The sequence below is a fragment of the Alosa alosa genome, chromosome 3, assembly GCF_017589495.1.
Source record: "Alosa alosa isolate M-15738 ecotype Scorff River chromosome 3, AALO_Geno_1.1, whole genome shotgun sequence".
Classification (NCBI taxonomy): Eukaryota; Metazoa; Chordata; class Actinopteri; order Clupeiformes; family Clupeidae; genus Alosa; species Alosa alosa.
The window spans coordinates 12,571,318-12,598,139 of NC_063191.1; the positions used below are offsets into that span (position 1 = coordinate 12,571,318).

A 26,822-nucleotide genomic window follows, 5' to 3' on the forward strand; every position below is an offset into this window, starting at 1 on the left:
CTCCTCCAGGACCCTGCTGTTTGGAGTAATGGAGATGACTCTTAACTGTCCTGGCCAGACAAAAAGGGCTTACTTTGTCGGCGTATTGTAGTCGATCTCCATCACATTTGTCTCTGATAAAAACCATCCATTAGCCCACAAGGAAACCATGTCTCTCTAGCATACTGCATGCAGTTATTGATAGCGTTGTTGCAGTTGGAACACGCAGACACGCATTGGATGTTAGACTGTGCTGTTGTTTCGATCCGGCGTTGATGTGGGTCAGGCTCTCAGTCACGCACTGTCCCTCTCGGAAACCCCCGTAGGCATTTGTGTCCCTGTGTGATGTGCTCGTGGCCCATAACTACCAGCTGCAGGTGTGGGAGCCGGCGTCGGGCACCCCTCTGCTCCTCTACGCCCCTGACCCCAAGCTGCAGAAGGCCCTGGTCACCTTCATCCTGGACCATGTCTTCACCGGCGCCGAGACGGACGGTCACAGCACCCGGGGTGAGAGGAAATTATGAAGTATATGTTTACACACACACACACACACATACACAAACAAACAAACAAACAAATAAACAAACAAAACACACACACACACACACACACACACACACACTTTTCTCTACTTCTTCCCACATGTGCAGCAAAAGGCTTTGCCTGCTTTGCCTTTTTTCTCAATAAGTGTTTCCTAAAAGTGTTTTTAATAAAGGAGTCATTGTAGTATTTTCGCTGGCGGAATGATTCCCAAACAGCTAATTAATTTTTTTCCATATACTATATATACCAAGTACAGTAGCTGGCGCTACCTTTTTTTACAGGTGTCTGAAGGCTTGTTGTGATTTTCAGTGAGCAGCTTAATTCCACAAGGTGGCAGTCTTTCTCTTTGTTAGACATGACGGCCTGCAAGATGTGGCCAGCTCTGAAAGAAAAATACTGGCACTTCAGCCTGTTGGCTTATTAATGGTAAAATATTCTCATATAAAATGTGTGCGCGCTGTTTGATACATTGAGTCTCTGCCTTACCGTACGCGATGGGCCCAGAAGGATTGACTAGCTTTTACAGCCGCCCATTCAAGCGTGACCTTTCGTTTAACCCCAGAAATCTGCGAGGAAATCATGCAAACGCAAATTAATTTTTATACATGTCTATTAGACAGCTAGTCCAAGAGGTCATTAGCATTTCTTATCCAGACGTTTTCCCGGCAATCATTAAATGGGCAATTTAACAGAGAGCCGTTAGTGCGCCCCCAAACACAAGGCTGCGAGAGATGCAGGTCACTGGTCATTTCCAACAGATTAGCTGATCGGAAGAGAAATTGCTCTGGTAAAGAGGAACATTATTTCAGTGTTTTTCCCCCTGTCCAACAAAAGCATTTAGAGATCTAAGGCAGAAAAACAGCACACATGGAAATGGATTACACAATAAGCACTCAGATCAATACAAATAACGGCAGGCTTTTATTTGGAATACAGTATTTTCCACATGCAATAACATTGCTTTGTTGTATTGAGTTAAATAATGAATTTATTGATTAATGGATGCTACTGATCTAATGGATATTTCATCATCAGCAGGAAATTGACCACATTTAATCATGTTGTGTCTTCAAACACATGCACTAGGGAGGCCTTCCTTTTTGCTCTCCCATACGGCGTGTTTTCATCTTTTTGAAACAAATGTAATCTGGGTGTATTGGCTCATAACAAGTAATAAAAAGAAGCTTTAAGATTAGATTTAGTCCTTGTCTCCTATAGCGTAATCCAGACTTGTTCTATTAGGTAGTGACTTCAGGAATCAGTCACTGGGCAAAGACTGACATTGAGTTATGGAGTGAGGGTGTTGACTTCTCACTTCAGGAGGAAGATACATTATTACATGTTGGAAACTCACTTGTCTCTGCATTCTTTAAGTGTATTATCTGTTTCTTACCGGATGAATGCCAAAACAGCTGACTCCCACTCCACCCCTCTCTATTGGACTCGATCCTATATGGTTGTAGTAATAGATACATTATGTGCTAAAGAATAGTGTAAAATAATATGGAGGATATTTAGTGGCGTAATTATTTTCTCTCTGTCTGTCTGTGTGTGTGTGTATGTGTGTGTGTGTGTGTGTGTGTGTGTGTGTCTGTCTGTCTGTCTGTCTGTCTGTCTGTCTGTCTGTCTATCTGTCTGTCTATCTGTGTGTGTGTGTGTAGTCAGTGGTTTGGACACTGAGTGTGGCAGCACTCGGCTTGAGGACCTGCACAAGCGCCGGAACCTGCTGGCTGCCTACTGTAAGCTGATCGTGACCAGCGTGCTGGAGATGAGCATGGCTGCAGAGATCTTCAAACAGTACATGAAGGTACTCTCTCCCTCTCCACTGCCCCACTCCGTCTGCCACTACACACCAATGAAACTAAATGTGAAAGTAGATGCATCATTGATAGAAGCATCCAACTGCGCTGGATATCTGAAAATCTGAGACTAGCGGTGTGTTTGAGAGCTGTTGTCTGGTCAGTGATCAGTGAGGAGAGCAATGTTCTCTGTCTGCCGATCTGCATCTGTGAGTTTCCAAGCCGCAGAGAGCCACAGCAGAACTGAAAGCCAAACAGGATATGAGGTTGTGCAAAGGTTAAGCAACTGATCGATTAGAATCAATAGCACACTCTCTCACATGCTCCAAGAGTAGCCCCTCACGTGTCCGATGCAACAAGTGAATATGCCCTCCATTCCGGTTTTGGGGTCAGCGGGGCAGAGCGAAGTGTCAGGTTGGAGCAGGGGGGGTGGTCAGACAGATTCCACGCTATCAATTGACCAGGACTCTGGTGCACGTTTATCCTCGTGGCTTGTGGTTCGTGGGTTGCCTAGTAACTTTGTTGGTTCCTAAAACATGAGCTAAATAGTTGTGAAACAGTGAATTGAGAAATGTTAATACCACAGACAGTAAATAAATAGAATATGTACAACCACAGCTGGCCTGAATAAAAAAAACAGACCTGGAAAATGTACTGTACAGTTGTGTGTGTCTGTCTGTGTGTGCGTTTGTATTTGTTGGTGTCTGTCTGTTTGGTGTGTGTGTGTGTGTGTGTGTGTGTGTGTGTGTGTGTGTATATGTACTGTATGTGTGTGTGTGTGTGTGTGTGTTTGTGTGTGTGTGTGTGTGTGTGTGTGTGTGTGTATGTGTGTGTTTGCACATACATGTGTTTGTGATGGTCTGACATGCCTGGTATGCCGTTCCGGTGCAGGCATTTGGCCTGGGCAGCCATACCCTCATCAACATTCCCCCTGATCAAGGCAGACTGCGCCACCACGCGCCCACCTCCCCCCTCCACCCCTTCCACCCCCACCTCCGCCTGGCCTTCCACCCCTGCCACCCCCACCTCCGCCTGGCCGTCACCATGAACGATGCCTTTCAAAGTCGGCGGCGGATGACAGAAATTTGGCGTCGGTCAGAATAAAACCCCTGCGCGCTTGTTTGCCCGGCTTCCTGCGTGCGCTGACCGCTGCGACTGACAAGCCATCGCTTGTTTACAGGCTGACCTGCGCTGCCAATCCGCCGGCCAGTCCAGCCGTGTTGAATGCATATTTTATTGAAGGTAAACAGGGGGAGATGCGTCTGGGCCAGGGGAGATAAGTCATGTGTCAGGTGAGGTCTTCTGCTCCACGTTACTCCCATGGAGTTGAACTGTGCCATGCTAACGCTAACGTGGGGGCTCATTTGGGCTTGATAGGAGCCCCCACTGTCTGTGCCCCATTTCTCTGTCTCTCTGTCTCTCTCTCTCTCTCTCTCTCTTCTCTTTGTGTCTTGGCTCTCTCTTTCTATCTTCATCTCTCTCTTTTCTCCCTGGGTCTTTTCTTCATGTCTTTCTCTTTAGACCCCCCCTCCTGTTCCCCCAGCTTCTCTGTCCCTGGGTCACAGAGTCCGTGTGGGAGAGGATTTGTCTGATCCAGCAGGGTCTCCAGCCTGTGATGGGGGGAAGGGCAGTCCAGAGTGGGGCTCCGCGGCAGATTATCTCTCTCTGTTAGAGAGGGTGGGCACGCAGGCCCAGGCCACTCTTCAACACTGATAGGCCCGTGTCCAAAACACAGGACACAACCCAACTCCCTACCCCCCTTTCACACACCCCAACAAGTGTATATGTGTGTGTGTGTGTGTGTGTGTGTGTGTGTGTGTGTGTGTGTGTGTGTGTGTGTGTGTGTGTGTGTGTGTGTTCGTGTTCACTGACCCCCTGCCAGGTTAAATGTTAAAATATCTCTTTCAGAACAAATAACTTAACTTAACAACACTGAGGCCAGCACTGGGTCTGAGTGAGAGGAGGCTCTCCAAGCTGGACAGCTAAGTCAGTGTGCACAGGACTCCATGTACACAAGTCTCCACAAGAGCAGGGAAGCTCCACAGGTCCCAGATCAGTGGGAGTGGGGTGGTGGTAGGGGGTAAATGTGGAGCACATGGCGGTGTTGCTGTGCAGCAGTAGGGGGTTGGGTCTTGGTGTTAACCTTCTCATTCAGCAGTGGATTAGACGCTTGGAAAAGGAAACGAGGGGGGAGCAATTAATTGGAGCAATTAATCTCTAGCTAGTCAGAGTGTGCCGTTAAACCTCGAGAATTATGAGCTTAGGTATGATGAATGGGAGTTTACACACACACACACACACACACACACACACACACACACACACACACACACACACACATACACATACACATGCGCACATACACACACATACCCGTACACACCCACACACACACTTGCACATGCACATACCCCCACACATACTCCAGGCCTTCTGGAGCAGATTTGCTCTTTTGTGCCATCAGGGGTGGACAAAGCGTTCTTTAGCGTTAACGTGCGGAGGCGCCGCAGAGACAGAACTCTCTGGTCAGCCACAGACCGATGGGCCAGAGAGACTCCTTAAGCGGGACGAGAGGCTTGTGGAACAGAAAAGCACTGGCTCAGCAGGCGGCCAATGGCATCCATCTGCTTATGCGACATCACAGACGGAGGCCCCTGCATTCCCACGGCAACAACATGTGCTTGGAGACCCTGTGGGGACAGCATGTGTGTGTATGAGTTTGAGTGACCCCAAAGTTCTAAAGAAACACTGAATGTTCTCTCCGTCTCTTTCTGTTTTCTGTTTGTGTGTGTGTGTGTGTGTGTGTGTGTGTGTGTGTGTGTGGAGTGTGTGTGGATGTTCTTTCTTGTTGCAGTACTACTCTGACTTTGGGGACATCATCAAAGAGACGCTGAACCGGACACGGCAGATGGACAAGATTGAGAGTGCGCGGACTCTGATGCTGTGTCTGCAGCAGGTATATGGAGCTCAGGGTCTTTATTTTATTTTTATTTAAAAAAATATATATGTATATATATATATATTTCTTTGCTCTCTGTTTCTTTCTCACTTTGTCCTTCTATTTCCCACTTTCCTGTGAAAGTTGCCAATGAGGTGTCAGATGGAGTAGAATGGAGAGTCAAAACACAGCCCCTCCCCCATCTTTCTTCCCCATGTAGATAGATAGATAGATGGAAGCTTTATTTGTCCTTGCATAAAATACAGAGTATCAACACAACGAAATTCAAGTTGCCACTCTTGGTCAGTGCTTTTAAAAAGAGCAATAAATAATTCATAAATAAGTAAACATACAGAAAAACATCCCCTATATGCTCCGCACTCTCTCTTACTCTCTTACTCTTACACACACTCTCATCCACCCAGCCCCAAACGCAGCATAGCATTTACACACAGAAATACCCTCCAGACCCTCCCACACAGAACACACTCCAGCACACATGAGTAAAATAGCCGCAGCCTAATAGCAAGAAAGTGCCTAGTGCATAGGTGCACAGAATGCAATATTGTCCAGAGGAGTTAGAGGTTGATCATGGCAAGGGAGGGGAAGATTGGGGGGGGGCTGGCCACAGTTTGCAGAGGGTTCTTTTTTTGGTTTAGTGAAGGTATGGTCCAGGGGAAGAAACTGTTGGTTAGTCTGGCGGTGCGTGCATTTATAGACCTGAAACGCCTGCCGGAGGGAAGCAGGTTGAGCAGGTGGTGGGCAGGGTGGGCAGAGTCCTTGAAAATGGATCTGGACCATTTGCTCAGTATGCTCAGTCTTTCCATCCATCTATCTCTCATTCTTTCTGTCACTGTTATCTCATTCTCTTGTTCCATCACTCTGTCTCTATTTCCCTCTCTCCCTCTCTCTCTCTCTATCTCTCTCTCTCACTCACACACACACACACACACACACGTTCTCACTCTCCATCTCTCCTTATCGGACACCTCTATGCAGGACACATCTGCTTGGCCTCATGCCAACTCATGCCACCTCTCCACCCCCACCCCCCCATGTTGGTCCTGAATAGCCCCATGCAGCTGTCAGCACCTCTCAGACACACACAGAAATCCTCCACCAGCCCCCCCCAATCCGTGAACCCATTGGAATGTTCTAGATCACCTCCATTCTTTGTTTGGCCACCGCTAGATCCCCAGTGAGGGGCAAGGGATTGGAAAAACGGAGGGGGACTGATGACCAACTGTCAGCGGTCCCTTTTTATGTTTTGGCTCCTTTGACTGGTTTAAACTAGAAGAGGACACACATCGGTTGGTTAATGGTAGTCCTAACAGTGAAAAGCATACCCATGCCCTCATTGAAATGAACGTGTGAGACGTGTGAAGGTGTGAAGGAGTGTCCTTGTACTGTGACTCACTGGTCTCGTATGGTTGATTGTACTGTGGAACTGATGAAGTGTCTGGTGATTAATCAGCACTTTCATGGACATTCAGTCCTGTCTGGATTTAACAGTGCTTTTGCTAGTGTATGTCAGTCGACAAGGCTAGTCTTTGAGGCAGCACTGTATGGCCTTGCGTTGGCCATGTCAAACCCATTAATCAATCTGAACAGTATGATGAGTGAAAACCTTCTGTGTAGATGGATCAGCTATCAAATCTTTTTCTGGCAGACTTGTATCACTTGTTTATATTATTCTCTCTCTCTCTCTCTCTCTCTCTCTCTACTCCGGTCCTTTCTTTCCCCTTTATCCTCCCTTTCTTTCCCGTCTCATTCCTTTCTTCTTTCTCTTCTTGTCACTCTCTCCATCTCTTATCTGTTCTCTCTATTTCCTGTGACTCCTTTCTGTTCTCCTTTCTTCTTTCCCAATCGTTCTCTCTTCTCTGACCCCCTCTCCTCTCCTCTCTCTGTGCGCCTCAGCTCTACCTGCGTCTGAAGCAGGAGCAGGAGGGTGGGAGCACTGGGCGGCGCTCGGACGTGCAGACCTACAGCAGCATTAAGGAGCTGGCCCGACGCTTCTCCCTCACCTTCGGCTGGGACCAGATCAAGTCCCGCGAGTCACTGGCCATGATCCACAGGTAGCCTACTTGATACACCTCCGCCGAGGGCTCCTGTCTTTTAACCACCCCTGTAACTGGAAGTTCTCTTCACTGTAACTCAGTCAGTGATGATGTGCAGTGCTATCATGACACTCTGGGGTCATTAACCCTAATATAACACCTGCTGCAGTTTCAGCATGAAACATCCTCTATAGCATTGCTTGTGCATCACATGCTCTACCAGAAGGTCTATCCTTTATGTTCAGATAACAGTGCATGATGAATTATATTTTCATTGAAATGTTCTGTGTTAACTTGTTTAGTGTTTTTTTTTCTGTGTATTCTGTAGGGATGGCGTCGATTTTGTGTTCCAGGGCTTTGTTCAGCAGGCAGAGAGGCATGCTCCTCCCAACATCACATACCTCACCATCCTCAGCGAGTTCTCCAGCAAGCTCCTCAAGCCAGACAAAAAGACTGTGTAAGTGTCCACACCGTCTGCAGACTGATGCTTTGTCACATGGTCGCAGCACACAGAATGTCACCATGGTCACACAGTCGGTAATGTAAAGACCTTTTGGGCAAATTCCTTGAGAATATATCAGAGAACGAGATTAGTGGTCCATCAAGCCTAAAGCCAGAATTGTGTTCAAATTTGACGGTTGAAGCGTTTTCTTTGAACGTTTTTTTGTGTAAAAATGTTCAATAATTTGCTTTAAACTGTAAAAGAATTATGAAGTAAATCAGTCGGCACAAACTTTTGCCTCCACTGAAATTGATTGCACCTTTGGGTTTAGGCTCAATATACCATTTATTCATTTTCATAGTATAGGCCTCTGGTGTCAACATAACCTTTACATATCCACCAGATGAGGAAATCCAGACAGTAATTGTCAGTTGGTCATCCAATGCTGCATGCTTTTCACCAATTCCAGATTACCAATCTATCAGATTATCATTCTTGTGTCCGTAGGTACAGCTACCTGCAGAAGTACGCGGGTGAGCACACGGTCAACAACCGGGAGGAGTGCTGGAAGCCGCTCATCTACTACCGCGCATCCCTGCAGGCCACGGCCGAGGGTGACGACACCGTCTCCTATATCAGCTCCGACAGCAACCGGCCATCACTGTCCAGCCACTCTCGCTGCCCCTCCGTCAGGCACACAGCCTCAGACGGTACGCTCGCTTTTATGTCCATTTAAAAGTGTTTCCAATGTTTACATTAGAATGGTTTCCACATTTAAATGGTTTCCAGTGGTTTCCGCTGTTTACATTCTATGCAGCATATACTGTATGTTTATTCAGATATTGACTTCAAACGGGAAGTTCATTGGCCACATATTGTCCTAATGTTCAGACAACTGTATGATATTTTGCGTGCTCAGCTGGTTTTGGTTTGTCTGACAGGTGAGATGAAGACCTCAACCCCACTCCCCTGCATAGAGACCAAAGGCACCAGGCCCACCCAGAGGCCCCTCAGCAGGTCAGCCGACGTTGGACACATGAGCCAATAAGAAACCAAATATCAGTGATTGACATGATTGATCTGACTTTGTGTCCCTTATTCCACAGTCCAATCGAGAGAAAGGAAGTGGAACAGCGCCCTGTGGTCGGCGAAGAGCCAGTGGACAGCATCTCACAGGCATCTGAAGAGCCTAGTGTCCAGATACAACAACGATGAGGTGGATGTGGACATAGTTGTAGGATGATCGCGGCGCTCACCCCGATGTGTTCACTGGGTTTTAGTGTGACTGCATATCATAGGCTTTACAATGGATTAGGAACAGGATTAGGCTTTGGATATCTAATAACTGTATTATGAATTGTACTCTGAAGACATCGGGACCTCTACACCATCCTGTCACAAAGACAGCAGTTGGTTTCTCTGAGCTGATTACTGTCTTAAGTGATTTGTGTCAAAAAGTTCTTAGAACTCACTTTGAGAACAGTCCCCCACAGGGAACACTGAACACCTTTCAGAAATGGTTCATTACAGAACTCTATATTGAGCTATTGAATTTAATGCATAAAATATTAAGACTCTTGCCAGGAAACGGTTCTCTGTAGAACACTTAATATGTTCAGTCTCTTGCCAAAGTAGAGATTGTTAGGGGAACCTTTTTTATTTTTTACATTTGTGGGGACTTTTTCTAAGTTTTGACTATGCTAGTGCCATGCCTTCTTTTTTTCAATTTCCTGCATATAGCTGCATGTAAAAATATATATTTTTATCTAAATATACAACAATACATTTGGGTTGTGAATGGGTCTACATGGGTTTACATCTTCCTGTACGGTTCTGCTGTAATACTGTAGACTTATATTGACCCCATATTGACCAGTATACATCCCCATAAATAGCTAGCTTTATTTTCCTCATGTTAAGCTTTAAATAGTTGCTGTTGAATAACCATTTTTTGGACACATTTAGGCAATTGTGCAATGCTATGTAAATAATTTTCATATCTTCTGCAAAATGCACTCAACTTTAGTACTTTAAGTCCTACTGTGTATACAGCAGGTTATTTTGTTTGATGCACAAATACACATTTTAGGGTAAAAGAGGTATTGAATGCACTCCTCAAGAGGGACATGTGTGTAAGAAATTTTGTTTTTATGTAGCAGATGAGCGAACTGTTGGCTTTGAGGCGGTCCATTTGTACCCACACACTACAGCTTTGAGAGGCCTTTAGTTTGCATTCTCCCTCACATGCAGTTGGCCAAAGTCTAGAAAGCAATATGAAACCTAAATGCTCCCAGTGGCCTTAGTTTAAGGGAATAGAAAGAGGAATTAGGACATGACTTAAGTCGGATACTGTAGCATGAAAAGCAGTGAGGGCAAATGCAAACTTATTCACGGCTCAGCCACTGGTTTGGTCAGGTGAACGACGTCTTGGTAATACTTTTCTGGGATAGTCTACCTAAACAGGCCGATGGTTTGATGAAATTCAAACTCAGTCTTTCAAATTGTGGTCGAACAATTGGTGAACGTCTAATCACAACCTCAACCGTAAATTGTTGCTAACAGAGTGTAAACAAATAAGTTGTTGATAATATGAACATCTGTATATATAGTCTATATGAGACTATAAAGGTCAAGTGTGACCCATGTCCAAGTAGGGGTGAGTAGGAGTATGTCTGAGTAGAGACGTTGTTGCCTCGTGCTCACCACTGTTCCTTAGTTTATGGCAGCTCTCTGTGTCCATCCGTGACCAGTGGATCCATGTGCTCTCTGTTCAACTGGACTTTTTTTACCTGTTCACTCTGGTCTGTAAGAAAATGACTTACAAAATAATCTTTCTAAATGCACCTGTCCTGAAGCAAGGACTGAAATAAAGCTACGAAGCTGTAAAAAAAAGTTGCTCTCAATGTTTTTACTGACATATTACCACATACTGAGTCTTTCATGGTCATCTTTTTATTTATTGGAACAGACAAGACATTTAAAAAAAAAAAAAGTTCATTTTTCCCTCATTGAAAGTACATTGTTATTAAGTACTCATACAGGTAGAAAAAACATGAACATTACTGGTTTAAAAACATTCAGCTAAATTCTTTTTGCAACACCGCAAACACAAATTAAATATGTACAGCTATTTATAAATACCTCTAATAATTTATACCTAGCCTGTACACACACAGGGCTATGATACAGTAATGGCCGACCACCTTGGCAGATAAATACATTATTTTATTTTACACATTTTCTCTATAAAAGGACCTTTGAGTAACAGAATCATTTTAGGCACCCAAGTGTCATGCTTCACCTGAAAGAAGCTGACTCGGTAAAAATTGCATGTTTTGTTTGGTTCTAAATTATTTTGGTTAATATATCTGGAATGTTACATTAGCCAATTCTTAGAAATGGAGAGAAACTGATAGAGGAGAGGAGAGGACAGAACATGTGTCCATTTCCTTGCTTTAGTGCACATTCAGTAATTCAAGTGTCTAGCTCTCTGTGGTCAGGAGCTTAGCTCCAGCGCGGGGACTCCAGACTCTGTGCTAGGAGCCCCACAGGTCACATGACTGTGGGAGCCCCCAGCCCTGGTGTACAGACTGCTGGGAGCACACCCTGTGATGGCTTTGGTGTGTGTGTGTGGGGGGGGTCTCTCTGTTCTACCTGATGGTTTGTATTACGGCACAAAGTGTGTGTGTGTGTGTGTGTGTGTGTGTGTGTGATGCTGGTGAGTGTCCCACCCTGTGAAGTTCATCCTTATGCATTTCAGGCTCCTCTTTGTCCCCCCTTGGTCTGTCAACCTCCTGCTTAACATAGTTTCAGGAAGTGTGGTTGACTCATCCTCGCCCTGCTGCATGGGTGTTCGTCTGTTTGTTTGTGTGTTGGTTTGTTTGTTTCCCTTTGGCTTGGACTGGTTGCCCCTGGTTTCTCTGATGGAGGACGCTACCTCCACCCTGCGGTGACAGTGGCGGGTGGGGGGTTGGTTGATGGCGCGCAGCTCACTCAAAGTTGTCCTCGTACTCGTACTCCTCCAGGTCCAGGTTGCAGTGGGGGTTGGGGATGTTAAAGAAGTGCCGCTTCTCCCCCTGCAGACCAGACCCGTGCTGCTCCATGGGTTCCAGAACGTCCTCGTACCTGTGAGAAGGGCAAACAAACAAGCGTGCGTTGGGCTACATGCACTCAACGCTACACAGTAAAAACAACACAATTGTGACATCCATTGGTTGAATGACTGAGTGCTTTGCTTACGTGTAGAACACTCCACTGGATAAGGCAGTAAAAAGGAATGAACAGGATATGAGCAAAGGGAACAGGATTGAGAACCAGTGATGTGCAAGACAGACACAACAGTTGCAGCAGGTTACAGAAGGGGGGGGGGCCCGAGAGGCCAGGGTGTGTGTGTGCGCTTTAAAGCGACTGCACTTAACTTCACAGACACAACAATGCAAGCTCAAGACATGGCCACATCTCAACAGAGAGGTAACAGCCAAGCGCAGGAACAAGAGAACCGGGTGAAGGAGAACCGGAGGAACAAGAACCGGAGAACACAAGAATGCAGACAGCAGGCATGAAGTGGTGGGGCAGAAGAGAAGTAGAACGTCTGAACTATGCAGAGCTTTTCCCAGAGTCTTACCTGACCGCTTCTCCTGACTACCTCAGCCTGCCTCCTTTCAGAAGTCAGGACAGTTCCTGGAAACTGCCACACAACAAAGCCCGTCAACACGCCTGACCCCCAGCACCTGACCACCCCCAGCACCTGACCACCCTCTTCCACCTCACCACCCTCTCCCACCTCACCACCCTCACCTACCCAGCCCCACCCTCTCCCACCCACCTGACCACCCTCTTCCTCCATCACAGTCCTAAGTCCCCACACTTTAAAGCCTGGGGGATAATTCACACTTCCCCAGTGTTTCTTAACAGATAGATAGATAGATAGATAGATAGATAGAGATAGATAGATAGATAGAGATACTTTATTGATCCCTTTAATGATCCTAGGTCCCTAGGAATATTAGAGTTTGTATTCCAGTTGTGGTAGAGTATTAATAGCAGGAAAATTAGTATGCACAAAACCACCAGCAGTGTTGGGCTGAGGGAGCCAGTGGAATAGGTCAACAACGACTCAGCCTGTGAAGTAGTCATGGGTACCCATCACTTGGTGCTCTAAATATGGAAGACAACTCAAGCCATGGTTGCCATGGTGAAGGTGGCCCTACCCGTCGTGGTACTGCTCGTTAGCAGTCTCCTCCGCCACCAGGATGTCGTACTCCTCCGCAGCGTATCTCTCCCAGTCGGAGATATCTTGGCCCTCGGTCTCTCCATCCTTCAGAGCACAAACAAAGGAGAACACAAACAGACTATTATTTCCTAAACAACAACAAACACCTGTGCACAGGTGATGCTGTTCAGGATTCTTACCCTCACTACTGAGAAAGGATCCCTCTGTTCGTGGTCCAGGTACTTGTCGATGTTGAAGAAGGTGTCGAAGAATATATGGGACATCTTGCACCTTTTCAAGTCACGAAGGGTTATTTTCCCTGCAAATAAAATGTGAGAGATAATCCATACAGATGTGACTCCTCTCATTAATCACTCCACTGTCTAAGATTAACATTCTTAAATTTACTTCGGGAGTGGGCAAGCATGCAAGCATCCATCCATCCATCCATCTATCCACCCATCTCTATATCTATCCATCCATCTATCCCTATATCCATCCATCCATCAGATTAGATTGCATCTTATTAATCCCCAAGGGGGAAATTCTTTTGCTACCCGGCAACCACACACAACAACATACATCAGTAGGATAGTTGATATATAAGACAGGCACAGTACAACACATACTACAACAACACATAAATAGGTATGCACCGACCCAGGCACTGAAAGGACACAATAATCACAGCAATCCATCCATCCATCCATCCCTTTATCCATCCATATATCTATCCATCCATCCATCCCTTTATCCATCCATCACTTGGAACTCAAAGCACTGGCGGAGATGCTCATTTTAGGAGGTCGTTTTCACGCACCTTCGACTTCCGGTCTGACGAGGTCCAACATCTGGCAGAGGCAGTCCTGGAAGGGCAGGGGCTCGATGGCCATGGTCTCCAGCTTCTGGCACTGCTCCTCATAGAAGTACTGCAGCTCGTACATGGACAGCACTCCGTCCCCATCCAGGTCCATACAGCGGAACCAGTACTCTATGCTGCACAGGGAAGAGAGAATAGAGGAGTGTATTGTGTGTGTAGAGTGTGTGTGTGTGTGTGTGTGTGTGACAGCTGAGACTCTGCTATATTATATTCACTAGATCAATTCAATCAGTGGCTGTCTAAGCAGACAACCTGTTACAAGGATATCCTACTAAAATGAAGCTGAAGGTTAATCTGTTATATTTTCTTCATGACAGGAAATGTAATACATACTAACCTTTCTTACAGATACAGTACATGTGTTTCACTCCTTCAATTCAATGCCATTCAATCATTTAACCTTCCAAGGTGTTCGTATGATCATCCTGCCACCATTTATGTTTAAGTTATGACCAGAGGCCTTGTGAATGTCAGCAACATATGAGACGAGGCTGATAGCAGCCAGGTGATTAGCATCTCTGATAAGTTATGACCAGGGGCCTTGTGAATGTCACCAACATTAAGAGACGAGGCATCTCTGAGTGCCCACCTGGTCTCGGTCCTCTTGTCCTCTTCGGAGATGATGAACCACACAAAGTCAGCATAGGTCAGCCGGCCCTCCTTGTGGACTCTCCGGTCCCTGTGAAAAAACACACACACACAATGAAACACTCACCTTCTGAGGTCTAAACTACAAGTAGAGAAATATGAGCTCCATTCAGCCATTAGAACTGACTGTCCAATGCAGCAGGAGCATTTCATAGGGTCTACACAAAGGCATGAAACAACATGGCGTATTGTTATATTACCTCGTGACTGCTCCAGAGAATATCCTCTCCATCATGCGGTTGGAAATGGCTGGTGGGGGAGACGTGGGGGGCAAAAGGAGATGAAAAAACCACAAGCATAAAAATTTCACCCATCATGGCTTACAGACTGGTCAGGCTGCACTGCTTCAGGACATAAATCCCTCCACAACACCCGTTTATACTTAACCCCCCAGCGTCCTTTATCGCTTCCATACCAGGAATACACTGGCCAGGCCTGGGTCTGAGAGAGCTGACGCAGACAGACACTGCGTCATTCTTCCCTCAGGAAACTCTCTCTCTCTCACACACACACACAGACACACACAGTCCCTATTGATCTATTCTTAATGCCCTTCTCTGCTACCCACAGGCCATGAGGCAGGAGCATGAGCTTTGATGGAGAGGAGAAACATGGGACTTCACCATCAGCCATGGGAAGTGTGTGAGCTATTCTGTCAAGGTACGGCACTTGGTCATCCAAAATCCACACTTACTTCAAAAGTCAAAAGGTCAGGAGTAAAACAATGGCTGTTTCCATAGTAACATTCTGATATTATGACAATACTCCGAATAGGACACTGCCATGTAAACACCTAATTACCATTATCCAGCATCATTAACCAGAGTCTCTAAGTGGACTTTGTAACAGCAAAAATGATGATATATTGTGTTATTTAAAAGAAAAGCTCAATATTCAGAATATTTCTGTACATGTAAATATAGTGACAAGCAAGAAAAAGAACAGAGGGATAGATAGATAGATAGATAGATAGATAGATATTTTATTGATCCCCAGGGGAAATTGAAGATGACAAAGTAGAAGGAAAAGCAGGAGAAAAGTAAAAAGTAAGGGAATAAAAGTGGATAAGGTGTGTGAGATTGTGAGCAGATTACCATGGTCATTGTGCCGCGCCAGGTCTTTCTGGTCGATGAAGAGATCATGGTCTGTGTCTAGTTCCCAGAACTTGCAGTAGATGACGTAGAAATGCTCATAGGAGAAGTACTCAGTCAGCTGGTTCACATCCTCCTCCTCCTCCAGCAAAGCCACGTTCTGTCATCCACACAACAAACAAACAAACAAACAAAACAAACAAACAAACAAACAAAGACACCCCTGTAAACATCCACACATAGGATGGATGACATGTGGTGGTGACCGGAGTGGTGAGACGGGGCTTGGTGCCGTACCTGGAGAAAGCTGCTCTTGCAGAGCTCTGGGCAGGTGATCTTGCCTGTCCATGACCTGTTGACGTTATAGAATATTCTCTGGACTACCTGTGGATGGAGCAAACAAAATCACATTCAATAAAGTATTTAATGCAACACAATTTTTGACATTATTAGTTACATTGCTCAGCAAATACACATGCTTGAGAGAGAGAAAATAATAATTTACTCAGTTTTGTCATTGTATAGGTTATTGTTTTGGTTCATTGACCAATTTTAATAAATTTACAAAAAGCCAACATTTAGAAAATGCAAAAAGGAAAGAACAAGGATAAAAAGAGAAGAGTGATGAATGAGGTGACAGACTAAGAGAAAGGGAAGCTGGCTCAGAGGGAGATGGACTGATGATAGTGCAGTTCAGACTAAGAGAAAGGGAAGCTGGCTCAGAGGGAGATGGACTGATGATAGTGCAGTTCACACAAAGCCGTACCGTGGTGATGTAGCGCGAGTGGAAGTCCGCCGCCTCCTTCAAAAAGGCAAGGCCAGTGTGTGAGTTCACCACATCCTGTGTGTGTGTGTGTGTGTGTGTGTGTGTGTGTGTGTGTGTGTGTGTGTGAGAGAGAGAGACAGAAAGAGGGAAACACATTTTAGATTCTCTGTATTCACTCAAAGACAGACACACATAAAAACTGAACTTTGAGACACAATTACAAAGACGCAAAAGAAAAGCAAAATATTCAAAAACGTGAGATCAGTGTGTGCACGTCTTTTAAGTGGTCATACAAGAGACATACAGGCAACCTTCCTTCCTCAGGCCCCACACACACACCCACACACACACACACTGCGCCACGCTAAAGACGGCGAGAGCCCTCGGAACAAAGGGAGGTTTAGCGCGAGGGCAGGAGGACTCACAGGGCTCGTTTCCTAAGGCGACCGACCAGGCTTTTCATGTGGCCTGCCCCCGCTGAATAGTAAATCTACTATACGTCCCCCCACAAAATGAAAAGCAAAACCTTTCTATTATTACTCCAGCTCATGTTTTTTTTTTTCTCTCCTCCCTCTTATTCCTCTCTCCCATCTGCGCTGGGCATGAGAGTGGGATTCTGACATGTGCAAGCACGCAGAGAGGTGGCAATAAAAATTATTACGGCTTATTTTTTTAGTTTAGAGAGGGGCGGGTATGTGTGTGTATGCATATGGTGTGTGTGTTAAAAAGCATGTGTATGTATGTGTGTGCACATACATACATACATACATACACATACATACATACATACATACATGCGATGTTATTACATACATACATACATACATACATATGAATGTGTGTGTATGTATATAAGTTCTCAGTGACCCCTTTTCCCCCCTATGTGGCAAAATTAAATCATAGCAAAACACATAAATCAGCGGCTGCTGCAGGCCGGGTGGGGACAGGCCCGTCCACTCTGCCGCAATACTTCCTTCATTCATCACAGCAGTCAGGACTGCTTTGGCTGGAGCCGCGTGCCGCTAATGAAAAGGGAGACGGCCGGCGTGGGCTGCCCGCTGAGGGCTCACCACCACCGGGCCGCCCAGGACGCCCACGCCAGCCTGAATATGGATGACGCGTCCATCACCGCCACGCTACGCCACGCACGCACGCCTTCCTGCCTGCCACCGGGCATGATGGGAGAGCGGGGCCAGCACAGCAAATAAGGTCTGCCCTCGCTTTCTTTACGTCCTTCACTCTGTTGCCCCCCCGTTTATTGCCCCTCCTTCACACACACACACTCTCTAACCGTCCCCAAGTGCTCTTTGCTCCCCTCATCCTCTGCCCAAAAACACTTTCTATTCCATAAACAAGGTGTGAAATGTAAGAAATCAATGGTCAAGAACACCCTACGTCGAGAATGCTGAATGGAAAAGATTTTTTTATTATATATATATATATATATATATATATATATATATATATATTATTTATTTCATATTGCCAAGTTAATACCAGAAAAAAAACATGGATTAAGACAACATATCATTAGTACCAGGGAGTCAAAGGCCTGTGGCATCTGTGCATTCCAACCTATAGTTACGCTCTACCTGCTGTTGAGCTTGTGCTGCAGATCAGGACCTCTACTAAAAATACCACTGCACCATCCGGTGTGTGTGTGTGTGTGTGTGTGTGTGTGTGTGTGTGTGTCCTGAGGTTGTGCTTTCCTGATCCCCCCACACCCATTCCACCATCCCGATCAGCGGTGCCTGGGCTGTGTGTGTGTGTGACTGTATGTGAATGTGTGTGCGTGTGAGAGTGTGTGCGACCAAGATACAGGAAGGTGGGGTGGCGAGAGAGAGCGAGCTTGTATGTGTGTGTGTGGTGGGGCAGCCTGTGTGTGTGTGTGTGTGTGTGTGTGTGTGTGTGTGTGGTGAAGCAGCCCGTGTGTAAAGGCAGGTGTGTGGGGTGGGCAGCCCTGTGTGTGTGTGTGTGTGTGTGTATTCAGCCCAGAGTCTTAGGAAGCAAAGTAAATGGGCAGATCCGCCGTCCCATAATCCGTATAGGAACGGAACAAAGTCCCTTGAACCCAAGTAATTACAGCCAGGCTTGGCCAAAAGGTGCAGAAATTTGGATGCGTCATCGTGACAGGTCTGCAGTGTTCTGGAGAGGAGAGAACAGATGGCAGGGTCAGGGCTTTGGAGCGGCAGAGAGAGAGAGAGAGAGAGAGAGAGAGAGAGAGAGAGAGAGAGAGAGAGAGAGAGAGAGAGAGAGAGAGAAAGAAAGAAAGACAGCAGAAAGAGAAGGATGAAAAGAAAGCAAGGGAAGATGGCAAAAAAGGACTGAACGATGGAGACAGGGAAATTAAAAGAAATAAAGATTTCCCTTCCAAATGCAGAAGTCTCCAGGCCTGGTGGAAATTAACTTTCAGAATTCATTCTCAAGTCATGTTTTCGGGTCGTACACCAAACGAAAGGGATTATGACATAATGAGCCATTACAAACAACAAAGTCCGCGGAGCTGGCCACTGCCTGCCTCGTCTTTGGGGGGGATGGAGCATGAATGGTGAAACAAGCACGCTACTCCACAATAATCAATCAATCAATCAGTACATGGCTTGGTTCTGAATTAACCCCCCCCCCCCCCCCCCCCCCCCCCCCCCCCCCCCCCCCCCCCACTGTTTGTATCCAGGTCAAGCTCATATATTCAGAGCTGGACATGCAAGCGCCCTTGTCGTGGGCCCTCATTGTTGTGGGTGACGAGAGCTTTGAGAAAAGCCAATGACATGCAGTCACACAAAAAAAAAAGCCCCATTGTCTTAATACTTTTCTCCACACATGTCACTAAATCCTGTGAACGACACGAATCCGCCCCGTCCTCCAGCCGCTATCAGAACAACAAGCCCAGCAGAGAAAACCCACAAGCCCGCAGCATATATATATATATATATATATATATATATATATATATATATGCTATAGATACATATAGCAGAGAGCAAGACATAAAAGTATATATAAGTTATATATGCTATATATATATATATATATATATATATATATATATATATACATATATAGGAGTATATATATATATATATAAAGAAATATATATATATATATATATGCAAGAGTATATATATATATATGTATATATATATATATATATATATATATATATTTTTCCGCTATACGCCACATTAATGCTTCCATTATCAGTCATTAATAGTTACCGTCATTACACGCTCATTGCATACCGTCATACTACCGCCTGGTCATTGACGCCGCCATATTATCATTACACACATAGTTATTAATACGTTAGTCGCCATTACGGTTATTATTACTATTGTCGCAGAGCATTACTATTATTGAGCCATTATTGTTATTTATTAATATTAATATTATTGATACATTAATATTAATAATACACATTAGAGACCGCCAATAGAGAGAGAGACGCCAGATAGGCAGAGAGAGATTGGCATTAATAAGAGAGATTAAGCCACATTAGACGCCATTGTCGCCATTACTGGTTATTAAAGAGAAACTCTGTCGCCGCCATTGTCGCCATTAGGCAGAGAGAGAGAGAGGCCAGAGAGAGAGAGAGATAAGAGCCAGAGAGAGAGACAGAGAGAGAGGAGAGAGTATATATATATAAGAGAGCAGATGATATATATATGAGAGAGAGAGAGTGTATATATATATATATATATATATATATATATATATATATATATATATATATATATATAATATATATATATATATATATATATATATATATATATATATATATATATATATATATATATATTCTAACCCAAATCATGTAAAACCATTACAGCACAGAACCAAAAAACGCCCTTCGAGAGTCGGGTAAACCAAACTAACACAGTAATAACTATGTACTAACTTCACACTCATGCAAAAGTAAAAGCAACTCCAACAACCCGTTTTAGCTAACCCAACAAAGGGCTTTTATGGAGAAATTGAGAGAAATTGGAGAAAGCAAAGAAAGAGAGAAATATGGGATAACGCAAATAAAATAAAAGAAGAGGGTTAATAATCCCTTTCCAGTCCCTTTGCAGTGACCACAGCCTGTAAACAATGGCCACCTGCAGGAGAGCAGAGTTGAGCAGGCCAAGAGTGAAGTGTAATGTAATACGTGTGTGTGTACACGCATTTTTTGCATGTGTAAAAGGAGGTACAAATTATTATGTGTAAAAAAACATATCTTGTCACGTGTGTGTGTGTGTGTTAATGCGATGTGTGTAGGTACAAAGACGTAGTGTCGCGGCGCGCGTAGGTGTGCGCCGGTGGGGATTGACGCTGAGGCGTGTGTGTTATTGATAACGTGCGTGTGTGTGTGTGCAGGGTTGATAGGTCCAGTTTGTCTGTGTTTTCCAGCTGTCAGCCCATTCTCTCTAGTCAGGCGGTCGCGTCATGCACGGGCCAGGAAAACTACTCCCATCCGAGGAGGAAAGATCTAGGTCCAGACCTTTTCACACCTGCCGCTCTGACATGCACAAACACCGGTGGCCCGAGGAGAGGATAGGAGAGCAACTCCTGATTGTGTTTGTTAATCTGTGTTTGTGTTTGTGTATGTGTCGATGTGTTGGGGGGGGGGAACCCATTATCAGCCCAAAGTCCCCAAGGGGAACCAATCAGGCAGTTAAAGGTCTCTTCAGGTCACGAGTGTGACACACTGTGTGGGAGCCAGGATAATATTTTTCTATTGGTTAGAAGGGAGAGGGTGCGTGACTGTTAGACCGAGTGTGTGAGTGCGAGTGAGTGAGGGAGCGAATGTGGGCGAGGATGAGTGTGTAGAAATTTAAGTGCGAGAGAGAGAGAGAGACTGAGATGGAGAAAGAGAGCGAGTGAGAGGGATGGAGAGGAGAGGGAGAGTGTGTGTGAGTGAGAAAGAGAGAGAGCGAGTGAGAGGGATGGAGAGGAGAGGGAGAGTGTGAGCAGAAAGATGAGAAGTGAGTGAGAGGATGGAAGGAGAGAAAGTGAAAGTGAGAAAGGGAGAGAGCGAGTGAGAGCGAATAAAACAGCCCCTCCAACTTGTAAACAGTTATGAGCTTGAGCTAATTACGCTAATGACAACAATTTGCTGGGTGGCAGGGGAGAGCTAGAGGCTACCACGTTACAAATCAGCCTCTTACCTTGGCAACGTTGCCCATGTCCTCAATGGTGGCCCTTTCATTGGGGAATTGGGAAAATATTTTCTCTATCTTGGAAATGAGATGGTCGATGTTGAGGTTGGCTTTGGTCAGCCTCGGGGAAGTAGAACTTTAAAACGCTTTCCACTAGCTACCGACGAATGGGCCTCCCTTTTCTTGACCTGGGCCTGCCAAAACAGACAGAAATAAACACCGTTAGCCACGGGGCTCACCGCCCCCTCCCATGCTCACATTACCAACCTCACCCTCAGAAACCACCCCCACCCCTTCCCCATGCCATCCACTCACTCCACCACACCCATTCACAAGAGTTATGGTTGCTCAGCAAATTGCACCTCTATGAGCCTTTTCCTTCCCTCCTCTCCTCTCCTCTCCCTCCCAACTACAGCCTCTGCCGGAGTTCAATTAAGATGTGTCAAGTGACATTGGCATGTGTAAAATAGGCCATTAGGAGCCATTTTGCCCGGCGCCAGAGCTCCATGATGGACGCCGCGTGGCTTGGGCAGCAGCGCTTGGCCTCCCAAACCACAATTACCCACCAGAAGGGATGGCTCCGGAGGTGGTGATGGCTAGGACACTTTACAAATACCAAATCATGAGCCCGTAGGCCAGCGCAGGAGGAAAAGTGCCTTTTTTATTATCGGCTACATCATATATTCTTAAAACAAACTTGCGGGAGTTGGAGGCTAAAGTGGTGTTTAAAGTCGCTTTCTGTAATGATGCGGAATCAACCTCTGGTAGCATATTATTAGTGTCATATTAGAGACAATCGAGGCATCTAAAAGGAGGACTGTCCAAACCACTTCCTGTTCAACAAACTGGATGTTTACAGTGCAACTTTTTCAGTGACCGTTAAAGCGGTAGCCTAACTAAAAGGCCAACATCCTGAATGACCTAATGCTGTTACTGTGTGTCTGCACACTAACCTGAAGACAGAGGAGCTCCTCTTAAAAAGCAGAAACTGTCATGTTCCACGCACACAGACTAAGTACGCAGGCTTTAATGGTTGTCCTACCTGATAGGCATGCAAGTGACCATTCAGCAGAGGGACGTCATCCATGTCGTCTTTATGTTTGAAAAAATGTGCCAGAGACCACAGGGGTAAAAAATAACAAGCCATCCTAGCCCCCACCCCCGCCCCCCACAAAAACACACCGGACTTGTTATTAAGTAAGCATTCTGAGAGGAAGCCACAGCCGAAAAACCAGCGGCAGAGCAAACGGATGGGGTAAGAACACCAGAGCAAATAGGGCTTGTGTGCATGGTGTGTGTGTGTGTGTGTGTGTGTGTGTGTGTGTGTCTAAGAGTCTCTCTGTTTGGGATGGGAGGGGCCATGGGAGCTTGGAGAGGAACAAGATAACCAGTGACACTATGTCTCTTCGACCACAACAAATACAGCTCTCTCTCTCTCACTCACACACAAACACACAGCATCCCTTTGACCATCACGCAACAAGCATGCTCGCTCGCTCGCTCACTCACTGGCCGTTCTTCCGTGCCACTAAATGAACTTTAATAACTTGCTGAGAAAGGTTCTTTGAGTGTGAAGTTCAAAAATACCGCATGACACCAATTACACCACTTACTGAGAACTCACTCCGCTAGCCTAAACTTTTAGCATCACCGCTGGTGGCAAAGTGCTGGCGAGCACCCTTCAGGCAAGGACTTTGAAAGCAGATACGGTTCACTTAAAGTGCCAGCAACGTTTTTAAGACGCACATACCAACACGACTTTAAAACCCCCACCTGCCAGTATTCTGCTCTGCACAGGGAAAATGTGGGCGATTGAATGAGCTTGTTACGCTTGGTGTGGACGAGGCCTGCTGCGCTAGCGTGTGGTCATTCGATAAGGCCAAGATGGCTGGTGCAACCGCCTGCGAGCAGGAGGAGCATCTGCTCTATGCGCCGGGGTCTGCGAGATGCCCGGGCGCTCGGCTGAATCTCTGGAATCTAATTCAGAGGCTCAGCTAGCGGCTGTAACACAACGCCAGAAGTATGCGGCGGTGGCAGCAGGGGGGTGGGTGGGTGGGTGGGCGGAGGCCGGCGCGGAGAGTACGGGTGGAGACCCTCACGCAGTTTTCCATACGCAAGGGCAGGGTGTTAGGGCAGGGGGTGGCATGGCAACTGAAGAAAGAATGAGACCTCTGGGATGTACGATGGGAGTGACGGCTTTGTCTGCGTGGATTTGGACGCGACCGTTGTGTGTCGCGTGGCCTTCGCAGGGGTCTTGCCAGAGTCCGGGGGGGAGGGTGCGTTCCCAATACATGTTTTGAGTACAGTATCAGAACAATCATTCCAGAAAGATTCTCTCTCCTCCCCCCAACAAAGAGAAATATTTAGGAATGTTTCATGAGCAACTATGCTGCAGTGGCCTCATGTCTGTGTTGCTAGATGTGTGTAGAAATGGTATATAGTATTGGGAACGAGCTTAGGTGGAGGCGATTACTGCATACATTTTTTAGTCCAGTCCCTGAAAAGAGGGCTCAGAGGAACACTGGAAATCTTTAAAGTGCAAGCAAGGCCATGCAGAAGTTTGAGAGGGGTCTTGGATTTAAACTCTGTATGCTTTAGGGTTGCTTCTGTTCGTTTCTGAAAGGCTTTTCAAATCACACTTCAGATTATGTCCATTAATTTTGCCATGTAGCGTCTGGCCCCATGATGAGACTTTTACCTAATTCTATAAAGAAAGGGAAAATGGGATACAACCAGGGTAGGAATTTCACGGCGGCCACGACAGCCATGGCCGTCAGAGCCCTTTATGCGTTTGCCGTGGCCTTTGAAAATCAGAGGTTTACAGGCCACGTGGCCTTGGTGCCCCCTTCTTTCAATATTCTGCTTTAAGGCCCTACTAATAGCTTATATATCTTTAGCCTATGGCCTGTCAAAACAATCTTAGCATTCACAGCGCAAATTACGCAGTGGAGAAAGTTAGCGCAAGAAAGAAAGGCCCAAATTCACCCATTCTTCTCAGTTGAACTACGCGAAGCAGCCTACTCATCACACAGACATCACAAGTATCACACGAAAAGAGCTTTTTTCTCAGCTTTTAAACGATGTCAGCCGCTAATTGCTGTGATGAACGGTTTGCGAGAAAAGTAAATAATATAATTTAATTTAATAATACATTCTACTGAAGGTTTTGCCCATCTCCCTACCCATTCATCTCGTAGAATACTTCACCTAACCCTTCTTTTAACACATGACAAACCACATATCAGAATAAACAGCAGACCTTACTGAACACAAAAGTGTAAAGCAGTCCCCTGTACAGTTAGCCGCTCCAGAGTAATCCCGCTTTTGAATTTGCAGTAAATTTCAACATACATGGATGTCTCCAAATTTGGGCTTTAAGTTTTACACTGTGTTTAAATTGTTCCATATCATTTTATAACGGGCCAAATACAAAATAAATATTACAAATGTAAGCCTAGATATCAGTAAATCAGAGGACAGCTGACTAAGAGTTTGTGAAAGTAGCCTTTAATGATCACAAAATGCTAAGCATGCATCTAGGCTATTTGACTTTCTTAAAGCTGAGCTGTGCATAAATTGTTCAATACATGATTTCATAACAGGCCAAATATCAAATAAATGTTAAATATAGCCTAGATATCTGTGAATATTAGATGATCAGATGATTTACAGTTATATGTAATGTGTCATGTTTCATGTTTTTGTAATGTTTCATACAGTGATGCAGGTTTACTGCAGTGAATAGGCTAAATACAACTTTTATAGCCTACTACTGTATAGTTAACGTTGGCCTTAGTGCCCGGACATGTGGCCTTTGTGCCCTCCACCAAATATGCCCAACTGAAGGCCAAGTGGCCTTGGCCCCAGAATGTTGAAATTCCAAGCCTGGAAACAACAAAGAACTACAAACACGACCCCCCTGGCCGACTGGCAGCAGGTTAGCATCTCTAGTCTACTGGCTCTCACGGTGGAATGAGTGGCCCGTCTGTAGTCTCACAAGCCTCCAGTCCGTGTATGCACTAAAAACAGCACCGTGTGATGAAGCATGCCAGCTAGTCAGCCACTGTTTACACAACTAGGGAATCTCACAACTCAATCTGTCTGGGTGATATTTAGTAAGCAGCGACCATGATATTCTCAATTACATCACACCCTCGCGCACATAAAAGCAAGCAAGCAGCCACACCGTGGAGAAGATGTGACGACTGATAAAAGGTGGCATGTGGGTGAGCGAGCGAGCGGCTCTCGCATCGTAGCGTGGCAAGTGGTCGTCCACTTGACCAACTTAAATCACGAGTTTGTTTACTGTCCATATCACCAGTCAAAGAGGAGCCTGACTCGCATACTGTAGGTGAACGCAGACAAAGGCAGGCATGCTCAGAGACAACACTGAAGAGACGCAGAGTTAAAAAAACGAGCCTTGGTGTTATTAAAAACACAGTGACTCGGGGTCCTTATAAGGCTTCTGGGCCTTTCTAGGGGTTTCTAGGGGCAGCTCTTTGATGTGCCTCTGTGTAGTGTTAGCGCTGGCAGCAAGCTGGCTGGGATGCTGTTAATCTTTGCCTGGGACTCTCAGCGTCAGTCATGTCTATAAAAGGGAATGCGCACCTCCTGTCAGAGAGAGAGAGAGAGAGAGAGAGAGAGAGAGAGAGAGAGATCTGACGTTTCTCCTCCTCGCTCCCATAGCTCATTCCCTCTCTCTCTCTCTCTCTCTCTCTCCACTCCTGCTTGCTTTCTCTTCATGCTAAACATTAGTAGCCTAGTCGCTAATCCTTGTGACATCCCAGCACACTCACAAGAATGCCACAGTGACGGTCAGAGTTGCAAGGGCAGCCTGCCCTACCCCGCTCAACAACGCCAACACTGGCAAACCCCACAAATAGGTAAGCAAGCAAGCAAGCAAGCAAATAAATAAATAAATAAATAATTAAAAGGCCTATGTATAAAAAAAACAAGTCCACTCCAACTCCCACCCACTGAATAAAAGGGAAGGGGAGGGTATTTAAGTGAAGACTACAACACAGAGTAACCCCCAAAAAACAGAGGATTTCAGTCAACCCCAGACCACTGGTTAGGCTTGCTTTTAGATAGTAGAATGGGGTGGTTAAGTGCAAGTTAGCTGAAACACAAACATATAGGCACACCATGGCGAGCCAAGTTAGGAGACCACCTGCCTGTCCCTGCTGGAAGGCACGGAGCCTCTTCTTGAAGCGTGATGGCAGCACAAAGTCGCAGCCGCGGGCCAGCAGGGCCAGCTCCTTCCTCAGGTCCGGGTCCTGCCGTAGAGACAACTCCTTCATCCTCATCTTCCTCCTCCTGTTCACCA

The 26,822-nt window shown here is 45.8% G+C and overlaps 2 protein-coding genes across 3 annotated transcripts in view; one reads left to right on the forward strand and one right to left on the reverse strand.

Moving 5' to 3' along the window:
* The window catches only part of si:ch211-269e2.1 (cohesin subunit SA-2), a 28,628-nt gene extending 17,987 nt beyond the window's left edge, over positions 1-10,641 (forward strand). The window contains exons 25-32 of one of the 2 annotated variants that reach the window (XM_048238928.1): positions 306-486; positions 2,184-2,329; positions 5,176-5,277; positions 7,177-7,334; positions 7,645-7,773; positions 8,266-8,468; positions 8,700-8,775; positions 8,865-10,641. In XM_048238928.1, the coding sequence (XP_048094885.1) occupies positions 306-486; positions 2,184-2,329; positions 5,176-5,277; positions 7,177-7,334; positions 7,645-7,773; positions 8,266-8,468; positions 8,700-8,775; positions 8,865-8,973 (1,104 nt within the window). In that variant the 3' untranslated portion in view covers positions 8,974-10,641. The remainder of the gene's footprint in view (positions 1-305; positions 487-2,183; positions 2,330-5,175; positions 5,278-7,176; positions 7,335-7,644; positions 7,774-8,265; positions 8,469-8,699; positions 8,776-8,864) is intronic. The other variant, XM_048238929.1, reaches the window with a different exon arrangement.
* Positions 10,642-11,450: 809 nt separating this feature from the next.
* LOC125291610 (serine/threonine-protein phosphatase 2A regulatory subunit B'' subunit beta-like) lies at positions 11,451-26,796 on the reverse strand. The gene is made up of 11 exons (XM_048238434.1): positions 26,667-26,796; positions 16,356-16,462; positions 15,887-15,973; positions 15,593-15,749; positions 14,699-14,747; positions 14,440-14,529; positions 13,791-13,966; positions 13,171-13,289; positions 12,969-13,075; positions 11,998-12,012; positions 11,451-11,883 (listed from the first exon to the last, which is right to left on the reverse strand). Exons 1-11 carry the CDS (start codon positions 26,794-26,796, stop codon positions 11,748-11,750), a joined length of 1,173 nt encoding a protein of 390 aa, XP_048094391.1. The 3' UTR covers positions 11,451-11,747.
* Between the last annotated feature and the right edge of the window lie 26 nt (positions 26,797-26,822).